Source organism: Panthera tigris, chromosome A2, assembly GCF_018350195.1.
Source record: "Panthera tigris isolate Pti1 chromosome A2, P.tigris_Pti1_mat1.1, whole genome shotgun sequence".
NCBI lineage: Eukaryota > Metazoa > Chordata > Mammalia > Carnivora > Felidae > Panthera > Panthera tigris.
In genome coordinates, this window is record NC_056661.1 from 89,980,516 (window position 1) to 89,992,908 (window position 12,393).

Consider the following 12,393-nt stretch of genomic DNA (forward strand, 5'->3'; position numbering starts at 1 on the left):
TTAAAGGGAACAACTTTAGTTGTAACTGATTAACTATACACAGTGAGAGTCAAAATAATAAAAATAAAAGAAACATTAGGGGCACCTGGGTGGCTCAGTCGGTTAAGCGTCCGACTTCAGCTCAGGTCATGATCTCGTTGTTCATGAGTTCGAGCCCCGTGTTGGGGTCTGTGCTGACAGCTCAGAGTTTGAAGCCTGCTTCAGATTTGGTGTGTCCCTCTCTCTCTGCCCCTCCCCTGCTTGCCCTCTGTTTCTCTTTCTGTCTCTCGAAAATAAACAGTTAAAAAAATATAAATAAAGGAAACATTAACTTTTCCCCATTCAGTACACCCAGAGACCAGTGGCTCCCAATATTTGTGTACCAAAAAAACCCAAAAACCGAACAAACAAAAAAAAACCCAACAACAAAAAAAACCTCATTGAAATGAAGTTCCCAGGCCCCACCCATAGATATTCTGGGCCATATGATCCGGGTCGAAAGAAATCTGGTTCGTAACAGATACTCCAGCTGGTTCAATCAAAGTGGTCCAAGGAAAACATTTTGAGAACCTTGGACTCCACCACGCTGTGTGCTTCACCTACCAGTGTCAGTGCAGAGCAAGGACAGTCTCTGAGATGACCCTCACCGAGGAAGCTGGCACTGGATTCAGAGAGGGAGAGGTGTTCTGAGCTCCCATCCTTTGCCTCATGATGCCAACAGCCACATTCCCAGGCAGCTACTATTTCCTCAGCTCTCTCTCTGGAACCCTCCAGAGAAGGCTCCCCTTAGAAGACATTTACTGAAACTGGGAATACTCCTTCCAATAGCAGTTAACTCAGCCACCCTAAAATCCTAAACTCATACTTGTATTGCTGCTCCTACACCCACACACGTAAGCAAACGCTCTTTGTATTTGGATGAGAAGGAAGAGAAGAGACCGTTCTCTATTTTGTTCAGCTTTAGAAGCAAAAGGGCTTCCCAGAGCTGGTTCCTGAAGACAGGCAATTAAGAACTATGCTGCAAGTGGAAGTCGAACTGCAGAATCTTGAAGGACACAAGCTGGATGCACAGATGAGGTTAAGCAGCGTAAAACCCCAGGGGACCCATGCAGGTCGGAATGTTGTCGACACTAACTTGAGTTTGTATCAGCACAGAGTGGGGAGAGGGAGGTGAGAAATGGAGTGTGCCCAACAGTCTTCAGAGCTATTATGTATCCAGACTTGGTCCTATGGGGATATGTGTTTCTCTTGCTCATGGTGATCATTCAGATGTATGTATGCCATTATCATTAAGAACAGTCAAGAGGCTTCCGCTAACTAATGATGCTCAGATTTGGGTCCCAGAGGAGCCACAGGCATATGGAGATTGATTTCTTCTGCCAAAACCTTATTCAGAAAGTCCCTTGTCTAGGGGCTCAAGTGTGAACTGCTTCATTAATAGAACTGTTCTTTATTACAAAGCATTTTCACATTATAAGAAGCAGTAGTATAAAAAGATCAAGTGCACAGTCTTTCAGAGTCACAGTATAATTTTCCAGAGGGCTACAGCAACAGAAAGCAAGCACATGAAGACCAGACTTTGCACTTAACAGGGGCCAAGCCTTTGAAGATTACCAAGTTAAGAGGGGGCAAGCCATGGCTCAAGTCTGAATGTGACTTTATAAAAGAAAAAATAAAAAAGGGCACATAATGCCCAAGTTTCTTCTCAACCGTTCAAGTCCAGAAAATCAGCACAATATGCCTGCACTTTACAGTTGAGGGAGTCCCACGACGACACTAGGTACTAGACCGGCCAGGCAAATTAGCAACTTCTAAGACAACACACACTGAATTGATGGTCTTCTTGGAAGGATATTATAAACATAAATCCTGACTGGCCAATACTGGAGGAGCCTAGAGTATTCAGCAAGCTAAGCCATCTGCTTCCAGGCACAATATACCTAGTGCAAACATATCAGACAGATGTCGATCCGTTTTCCGTTGGGAGAGGAAAGTCACAGGATGCCTGAGAACCTCATTCCATTCTCTTTCACGCCTTCCTCCTGGAGGGTGGGAAAAGAAAGAGGCCCTAGCTCTCAGGGGTAACCCTACATGGAGTAGGAAACTGATGCTTCTCCCCCTTCCCCTTTCCACACGTTTCCAGTTTGTCTCACGACTGCCATTCTATAACCCTTAAATCATTTGCTCTTTACCTCTAACATTTCACTAGGTTTTCCCCAAGCAAACAAAGCATGCCTACTTTAAACAGTGGCTGAAGGAACTTGAGATAGAAGGGATGATAAGGATCATTTATTCTAATAACCACAGTTCCTAGGGAAGAAAGCCGGGGCCTCCCTGTGAGACACTTTCAGGAATTTGGTAAGTGGAGCCACAGATAAAACTCTCAAAAGTGGCTAAGTGGCTTTTGTGGCGTCTCTGGATTTTCTGCCTCAGCTCGGTTACAAAATGCATCTCAGAGATTATTCTGACAGCAAGAATCTTAGCATCTTCAAGTTCAGTGATTTCTTTTTTAAATTAGAAGCTTTCTCTTCAGTACCACACACGACAGCATCTTGTTCTACCAGCAATGGGTGCAAACTTATGTTCATCTCAAAAGCCCACGCCAGGGAGTTCAACGGCATAAAACGTGTCCCTTTGAGACCCCGGCGACCCCCACACCCTGGCTGCACACAGAGAAGGTATGGTATTCCGGAGGGGCTACCCACAAAGCTTCCCAGAAAATGAGCTTTAGTGAAGACAAAACAATACTGTTTAACGGTGGCTGGCTAAATGTTTATGTCACAGATCAAATTTCTCTCATTTAAATAGTTGTTTAAGCAGAAGCATCACTTTCTTGGATTAAATTACATTGTATAGTTCCCTTCTGTCCTGTACAATTGAAAACGAGGTAAACTCAGTATCTCAAAGAGAGTCCCTAAACCAGAGAGTTCAATACTGTATGAGAGATACCAATAGCCATATGCATTTCCATGTAACCCCAAAATTATCAGTGCCTCTAGGAACACGGTACAATGCTCCTAACTATGTAGGTAAGTTAACTAAAAAAGGAAATATGTTTATAATCAAATATTGCCCATACTTTGACTTTAGATGAGCAATTCCTTAAAGCAAGCAATAAGTCTAACATCAATTTATTCTATACTATTTCTCCTTCAAGTTCCTTTTCATTTTAAGTAAAATTCTCTGTAGAACATCCATATATGGAGATATCTGTGTCCATATAGCAGGAAAATGCCTACTTATGTGGAAATACTTTTTTTAAATATCTTCCTTACCTAGAGGAAATTTCAGACACTTTGGGAGAGAGAACCCTTAGTAAGTAACTGTGATTAATTTGATGGATAATTTATTCAGTCATTCAAGAAACTTTTGGGCTCAGGCTCAGCTCTAGGCAAAGGGGATGGGGTAATGAATGAAACAGAAAAACCAGTAATATATAATATATCAGAAGTTGATAAGTGATGTGAAGAAAGTAATGTTGGGCACAGACAAATAAGGCAAAGTGGGAGCAGAAGGTTACTATTTTTTATTCAGTGGCCAAAGAAAGCCTCTGTGCTAAGGTACCATTTGACCAGAAACATGAAGGAAAGGAAAATAGGGAACGCTGTCTGTCTCTGGGGAAAAGACATTCCAAGAAAAGGGAAGAGCAAATACAAAAGTCCACAGCTGGAAGAATATCAGGGAGGTGACTAAGGATGACAGTAAGAGAAGATGAGTACAGAGAGGGGGCAGGTCATGTAGGACCTTGGAAATCACTGTAAGGACTTTTACTTTTTTACTCTAAAGAACTGGGAAAAACACTCAAAGGGTGTGGAGTGACCTAACTTTAAAAGCATCATTTTCATCATCTTGGCTGTGTGGGCAGAATATAAGAGAGGGAGGAGGCAGAGACATAATTCCAGAAGCTACTGCATAGTCCAGATGTTGGTGGTTTAAAATCAGGGTGGTAGTGATGGAAAGCAATCAAGTGTTCAGATGTCGTATATAATTTGAAGGTGAAGCTGACAAGATTAGCTGCACTAGAGAGGAGGACTAATGCCTGACATTATTTTATTAGAGTTTAACACTTGTAGCCTGACTTTGATCCCTAGACACAGAAGCACATATAGCTTTTCTTAGTTGTTTGAGCCTCAGGGTGAATGAGTTTCTGATCCTCGCCTGAAAACACATTTGGATAAGAAAGAGGAAAACCTAGAGATGTTGGGAAACTAAGAGGAGGCAAAAGGAATGCAAAATAGAAAAACACACAAATTAAGTCCTTCCATTTTCAAATTATTTTATCGTACATCCGCTTTCATACATCTTGAGGGATGGAGGAGAGAATAACAGAACATGATTGGGAAGAAAGAATGACAGCATATCGTGGCAATAATGGACTGGGGTGTTTAGTTGAAGACCAAGTGGAATTTCTATCAGTAAGTTAATTGAGTTGTATTCTGGGTAATAAAATAGTACGTGCCATATTTTCTTTTTCCATGAATATTGTCTCGCAAGAAATAAATCACTGAATGAAGAAGGCTTTGCATTCTTAAGTTCTAACTCCACATTTGGAAATTACATCTTGGGTCTGTAGATTTTCATCCCGCATCATAACGAATGTGATTTCCTCTCAAATCTACTGTTAATAATTTAAGACCTTTATCCCGAGAACCTAGCCTCGTTTCTTAATAACTGATTCTGTGTCTTCCACCGTGAACTCTGACAAAGCAAGGCTACCGAAGCAGCGGCTAATAGTGTCATCGTCTTCCCAGACAACTTGTATGAATCAGCAGAAGAACATCTGGAAAGGGACCTAGGGGCCCTAGCACAAGTAAAATTAAGGTGATGAGTAAGAAAACAGGTTCAATAACAAAGTAGGAGGAAAAAGCAACAAACAGCTGGTAGAAACTGAATTCCATGACCATAGCATTAAAATATCTAAACAAGCAGACATGCTGGGAAAAATTTTGGGGGGTTACCAGGAGCAAGGAAATGGAACAGATGGAAACAAAGTGGAATGTCTGTTCTGTTTAAATGTTTGTTTTACTTTTTTCCCCGCATCTGATATATTACACAGTTAGAGTAACACACTGATTCTCAGGAACCAAGTCTCAACCACTAAATTGACTAACAGACTTGGCATCCATACGAACCTATTAAAGAAATATGTTTAGCATTGATTGAGGGCCCAGGTACCTGAAAAAAACAGGGTCATTTTTTCCAAAGCCCAACCAGCCTGTGCATTACTGGTGGAAGAGAAATGGATTTCACAGTGCAAGACAAAGCTGCCACTTGGCTGCATTGATTTCCGATGCCTCACAGAGTTTGTGAAGTAAAATATGCCTTTTGATGGGTGTGAATGGCCCTTTGGTGATCAATGGTGGAACGTACCAGGTTCTTTTCCACTGTGTTCACTGTTCGAGTTGAGTAGCACCACCTTAGCCTGGGGTAACTAGCAGCTGCTCCTCACCCCCTCCTCCCAGGAAAGCCAGAAATAAGCCTACATGCCTCTTATTTCTGAAGGAAAGTCTGATTACAGAACTCTGCTTAGCCGCACTTAAGAAAATGGGCTAAACTTACACCATTAAAACCCTCAGGAGAATTTCATTAGAGTAATAGCAAGAGCTCATCACAAACACACACATGAAAATGACAGTACTTTGCTCTGGCACATAGTTTACTACCTTGGGGAATAACAGATGGGCTAAGACGGGAGGCATATGTAAAATATTTATGACAGGCAAAGTAATTGAGATAGTAAACTCATAAAACAGTAATTTCCTCTACTATATTCAGCAGCACGTACAAAAATGAGAATATTTTTCACATAATAAAATAAAATGCACAGGCAAAAGCTACAGATGGAACAGTAAAGGAGATGCAGAAAAACACAAGTTACAGTTCCCTTTAATCCACTTGAAAGCGGTTAGGGACAAAATAACTGCAGAAAGAGTCTTGGGGAGTCTTTGCTGTTGTGATTCCTGGTAAGAAAACCCTGAATTTGTATTAGCTTCCTTTCAAAGAGTTTAGATGAGTTCTAACATAGGGTGTTCCCTTCAATGTCCCTGTGAAGCAGGTAGATGAATCAAAGTTATTCTGCAAATTTTCATATTGATTATCTCCAGGCGGGGTGGGGGTGGGGTGGGTAGGGGAACATCATTTGAAGCTCTAACTTAGGATTTTCCATGCAGCTACCTTTGTAGCCCCTGTACTTATTACCTACCTAGTCAAGATACCCTCAATTTTTTTAGAAGTTAGAATGCATTGAGCAAGAAAATCTGAAGATCACACTTGAGAACAGCATTACGGCAAACTCCAAAAGTATGGGGAATATAACCGGAGGTTTCTGATACGATCTTTAAAAGTGCAGGCAGAAAGGGTATCAGAGTGATCCAAGATAGACACAGAGCATGAACATACCAGCCTCTGGTTCTCCTAGACTTACCCCTATGACATATCATTCCTCTTCAAGCTCTGGAAATGAAAAATCTGCACAGAAATAATAAAACCTGATCCTGGAAAAGATGAAGAGATTAGTGAAGATGTCAAAGGCACCAGGCTGGCCCTGGGGTGTTCACAGCCTGAGCTCCTTCTCTTCGCAGGGGTGGTTGATGGTCATTGTCACCATGTGGCTTGATAAGAAAAAAGGCCTACCTGACCCCAAACAGGGCTTACCCATATGCCTCCTATTTGCTGGTCATTTCTTCAGGTGAAAAGATTATATCCTTCTTGAAACTTCCATTTGTTCTCCTGTTCTTGGAAATGCAACAATTTATATAGTCATTCAGAAAATATTTATAGAGGTTCTAAGAGGGTGTATTCCATGACCACCAACTGGGATAAAATAATGAAAAAGACAGAGCCTCTGGATACTTCCTGGTCAAGATTATTATAAGACATAAGATGTAACAAACAAACCAAAAAAAAAGGCAAGAAAAATATTGGTTTTAAAATTAGGTGATGTGACAGAGAATAACTGGTTGGCTATTTGAATTACGTGGCCTGATGACAGCCTTTTACAGGAAGTGATATTTCAGATATAGATGATAAAAAGAAGCAAGACATGTGATGAAGAGAGGGAAGAACATTCCTGGCAGAGGCAGCAGCTATGGCAATGGCCTGATGTTGCCGTGATGTGCGTGTTGGAGGACAACAAGCGAAAAATGGGGACAAAACCGTGGAATGAGATGAATGCAGAAAGATAGGCATGGTCTGAATCACCCTGGGACATACACACCAGAGCAAGGAAAGCACAGAAGGAAGCCACTGGAGGAGTAGAGGGAGGTGACTAACATTTAAAAATGCTCTCACTGCTGTACAGAGAATGTGTGGCAGGGGAGCAAGAGGGGAAACAGAGATACCAGCGGCTCCACTGTTGGAGTAGCCAAAAGCCGGATAATGGCGCTCTGGCCCAAAGTGGTGGATGCAGAGATGGGAAGGCAGACGGGGAAGATTGAGTTGATTCGGCAGGATGATAGAGTTGACATGGGAGGTGGGACAAAGAAGGAAGGAAGCAGAAACGTTAGACTTCTGGTTTGGGTCGCTGACTGGATGGTGAGACCATTCACTGAAGGAAGGAAGACTAAATGGGGACAGGTTAGGGAATCAAGAGTTACTCTGTGGCTAGTTGGTTTTGAGATGCCTATTAAACACCCACATGGGGATGTCAACTTGATATACGGAAAGAGAGAGACTGCAGAAAGAGCACAGAATGTCTGCTAGGTTTCCAGTGAACTGTGATTGAACTTCACCTCACCTTGTTCTTTCTCTTGCCTTACCTAGCTTTGATGAAGCTAGGGTTAGATAAAGTATGAAGAATCTTTACAAGGAATGAAGTAAAACCCTCACATTTGAAATTATCACTATCACTTTCCATCCAGTGTTTATTTGGCATGCACTGTGTTAAAATGTCTTCATTGTGGAAGTTTCAGGAAATGTCAATTATGCCATGTTTTCTCCCAAAGTTATACCTTTCAGTGGGATCATATTGTAGAGAAAATTGAAGCCGATCCTAAAAATGATAAAAGGAAAAATATGTCCAAGAGTTAGCCTGTCACGGACTCTGCTATAACCTGACAGTCACACAGACTGGTCCTTATGGCTTTTCTCACATACCTAGCCAAGTAACCAATGCAAAATTGAGAAGTTCAAGTTTCCCTAGTTGTGAGGCTGCTGGAAAGACTTCAGTGCCCTAAACATGGTGATTGAGCACATAATCTCAAATTTCATAATCAGTTTCTCCTTTGTGTTTAAAAAAATCCTATGGGAAAAAAAAATGCCCTTTTAGGGGGCAAGAATATTTCCACTGTCAAGCATGAACACTTTAGCAGGGAATTAGCTCATATGATTATTAACCAAGAGGTATGCATTTAAAGAAGAGGCCAGCTGACTGGTTGGTTTGACCTGAGCTGTGGTCAGGTAGCCAAGAGGATCAGTTCATTCTGGTCAAAGCAAAGCATCATGGACAGGCTAAGGGATGTCACATAAACAGCTCTAAAGATTCTCTTGGCTACATAGTTGCACATCCTGTGGAGAATGGGGCTCCTTGCTTTTTTGTCCTCATTTGGTAAAAAGACAAAGCTGTATCTAGATTTCTCATAAAAACAAAACCTTCTAAGCGACAAGAGATATGAAGTGTACCTAGGAAAACTAAATGCCATAAAAAGAATGAATATGCGTACTCATATTGTGCTCACACCCTGACACTATTGTCATTAATGTCATTGACAAGAACATCATCCCTTTGAAATGTCTTCCTTTCTGAGAATTGTTAAGAATCTGAGTTCTTAGCACCCCAGCCCTTGCTAGAGTGTTTCCACAGAGTTTCTCTACGTGAGCAATGAAAGCGCATCAAACCACTCACTACGGCAGTGGAGTTCACAGGTCACTCGTGAGACTACGTGAGAGTCACCCCTGCCCAGAGAGAACAAAAGTAACGAAGGTACTAAAAACCGCAATGAATTTAACAAATGGCAGTGAGCTTTGAATTTTGCACATTGAATTTTAACCAGTTTATAGCTTACCAAAGCTCATTTTAAATCCACAAGAGACTCCTTTCAACAATGATGGTTCTTATCAACTCTCTCTCCAAGAGGTAGGTCATTAGCGGAGGAATGTGCCAGGATACAAACTCATTTTGAGCAGAACCTAGTTAGAACGTGGGACTACCACAGCATTAATTCGCTTAGCTTTGTCCAAAGCCAAATTAAAATGGGTTTTGAACTTAATTTTAACTGGTGTCTGAGATCATCCATTCCATTACCTACATGGCTCGCTTGACTGACACTGCATTTTCTGACCTGTTTTGTTTTCCAGCCTCTGCAAGCACGTACGTCCCCACGGTGTGCAATGGGCGGGAAGTTCTCGACGCCACCACCTCATCTCTGTGATTGTGAATTGCAGTTCAGTTTTCGTGTTTTTAGACTGTTAGACACAAGTGCTCACGTGCAGCTCCAGAATATGGAAACAGAGCAAAAGAACCCTAGTACCTTTTTTTTAGAAACAGTACAATAAATTATTTTTGAGGACTATACAGTATATAGTGATGTGCTAGAACTTTTTAGGCTGATTTTAGTGCCCCTATTATTAACGATTCCCCCAAATGTGGAAATAACCATTGTTTACAGAGCTGAGCATTGGTGACAGGGTCTGACAGGGTCAGTCTAAAAAATATGGTGGCAATATTAGGTAACTTTTTTTCCTATGAAGTTTTTTGTAGGTCCTTGTTGTAACTAATTTAGGATGAGTTTCTATGTTGTATATTAAAGTTACATTATGTGTAACAGATTGTTTTTCTCAGCACAAAATAAAAAGCATCTGTATTAATGTAAAAATATTGAGAATAAAACCTTCAAGGTTTTCCAGCATGGTGGATAATGGCTTATTCTTTTTTAATCGCTCCAAGTAATCTGAATATATTGACTTCAGATTATCTCTGCTTTTAATGTTGGAAATACTTGACTAAGTGTGCTTCTCTTTCCATCTACATACACTTTGAACACAAGCTGTCACCCTGATAAGAGAGTTCTGAGCAAAACTGGACTTCTTCATAGATCACAAAGATCAGATTTTGAGTGACGATACCATAACCATCAGGTTGTTTCAGGGGCCAGATGACAATATCTGTACTGGTTTCTTTAAGCCACATCTGTACGGCAGCCCAGAATTTGCCCAAATAGCCGTCAGATGCAGTAAGGAGAGGATTCCTACATTCTGAATGCAGACACTGTGGCCTGCCAGGGAAGGCAGGATGGCTCTCATTTTCAAAAGCACAAAGATGGCGAACTATTCTAATGTAACTATTCTAAAGCAACCAGGAAGTTACTAGGAAGGAGGCTGGGATAGCATCCTGTCATGCCAATGGAAAACCATTCTCACCACAGATAGTGAATGGGGCAGTAAAATGCAAGAGCTGGTATTGGCCGGTGTGTTTCCAAAGTCCCAGTAACAATACTCAGGCACACAGGCTTTTCACTCAACTTGAATATTTTACTAAGCTAAATACAGGAGTGAACAGGGAAAGCAAGGATAAGGTAAAACTGGCTTATTCTTACTCACACTTTCCCATTTTTCCTTGTAAACCCTTCAGTCACAAATCGTTTATCCATGTAGGAAAATTCACGAAGAACTCATCTTCCTGCCAAGGCCTGTGCCAGACACCGTGAAGATGGAACATATTTGTTTCCTGGGCTGATTTAACAACTTACCACAAACAGGATCACTTAAAGCCACAGATCGTTATTCTCTCACAGTTCTGGAGGCCAGAAGTCCAGAATTACAGTGTTGGCTGCACCCCACCTGAGGTTCTGGGGAAGAATCCGGTCCATGCTTCTTGTAGCTTCTAGTGGTTGTCAGCTTCCTTGGCTTGTGACCACATTACTCCAATCTCTGGCTGCATCTTCACATCACAGTCTGTGTGTCTGTCTGCCCCTCTGTGTCTCTCTTAGAAGAATACTTAAAAACTTGTCATTGTCCAGGACAAACTCATCTCAATAACCTTCAGTTAACTACATCTGCAAAGGCCCTCTTTCCAAATAATCAGACCCAGGTTCCAGGGGTGGAGATGTAGACACGCCTTGCGGGGGACCACTCTTAGCCCATGATGGAGAAATGATGTGACGCAGTTCCTACCTTTAAGGAGTTTAAAGACAGGAAACAATTCTATTTTTTTTTTATTTCTTCTGAGATAACACACATGTGTTTGAGTGGAGGAGGAGCAGAGAGAGGGGGAGAGAGAGAGAGACACAGAGAGAAAGAGAGAGAGAGACTCACAAGCAGGCTCCATGCTCCGTGTGGAGCTCGATGCGGGGCTCAAACTCATGAACCTCGAGATCATGACCTGAGCCGAGATCAAGAGTGGGACATTTAACCAACTGAGCCACCCAGGTGCCCCAGGACAGGAAGCAATTCTAATGAAAGAAGTATGACTGAGGACAACAGTGAGAGGAAGAGGAGGAGACTCAAAAATAGGAAGGGCCCACCGGTTAAATAACCTGGGCCTGGTTCAGGAGGACATACCAATGCTACTTTTAAAACATCTAGAAATAGTAAGCAGGTACACACAGCCAACAGGACTGGGCTTGAAGGACTTCAAGTGAGGAGTCAGAGGTCAGAAATTTTCTATTTCCTTCTGAATGCATTTGAATTAGCAACATACTCAATCCATCCAGAAGTCACCCCGCTGCTCAAAGACAACAGTGCAAACCAGTCCCGGAATTGTCATATTCAAAGAAGACCCTGGATTTGGGGGAGTAGGTGGGGAGGATTGGGTAGTAGATTCAATGGGCACGAGATGGCACCAAAGAATCCTGCTGTGGCCAAAACTGGCAGGAGTGCTAGGTAAGCGTGCTCAGAATGAGCATCTGTTCAAGGTAAAAGCTGAGGCAAGGCTGAAGGGAGGGAGAATAAACGCAATCCACTGATGGGATGTGACAGTCTGAGGAAGGCGATATCAGATAGGTTGTTCAGAGACACAGCTGATGCCTAAAACAACAAATTGATCATGGGTCTTTTTAAACAAGACAATTAGTCCGTGGGTGAATCTTGAGAACACTGTATTTGAGAGCTGGGCTTTGATCTCTGGGCCACTGTGATTTTCACACTCCTCCTGCACACTGGAAGTGCAGTCACCTACGGTTCTTGTCGTTTTCTCCTTCCTTGCCATAAGCCTTGTTTCCTATTTGAAGTGCATTACCTAACATGTGATCCCTGGAAATATTAAAAAAAAAAAAACAAAAACAAGAGTATGTATGGAAAACAGCAGCTATAAAATCATTTTTACATAAGCCATTTCAAACCAATAGGTTTTGAATTTTTTTTTTTTTTACTCCAGAAGAACATTTCATCCTTCTAGAATATAAAACTGGGTGAGCCGACCCGTCTTTGCAAAAACTTCCTGAATGTGTGGAACTCAGAATGATCTATCCTACTCATTAA

At 41.8% G+C, this 12,393-nt stretch overlaps 1 protein-coding gene across 1 annotated transcript in view; it reads left to right on the forward strand.

The window, feature by feature from the left end:
- Positions 1 to 9,759, forward strand: part of GRM3 (glutamate metabotropic receptor 3) — a 112,134-nt gene extending 102,375 nt beyond the window's left edge. The window contains exon 7 of the mRNA XM_015535133.2: positions 9,274 to 9,759. Coding sequence (XP_015390619.2) covers positions 9,274 to 9,347 — 74 coding nt within the window. The 3' untranslated portion in view covers positions 9,348 to 9,759. The remainder of the gene's footprint in view (positions 1 to 9,273) is intronic.
- The last annotated feature ends 2,634 nt before the right edge of the window (positions 9,760 to 12,393 follow it).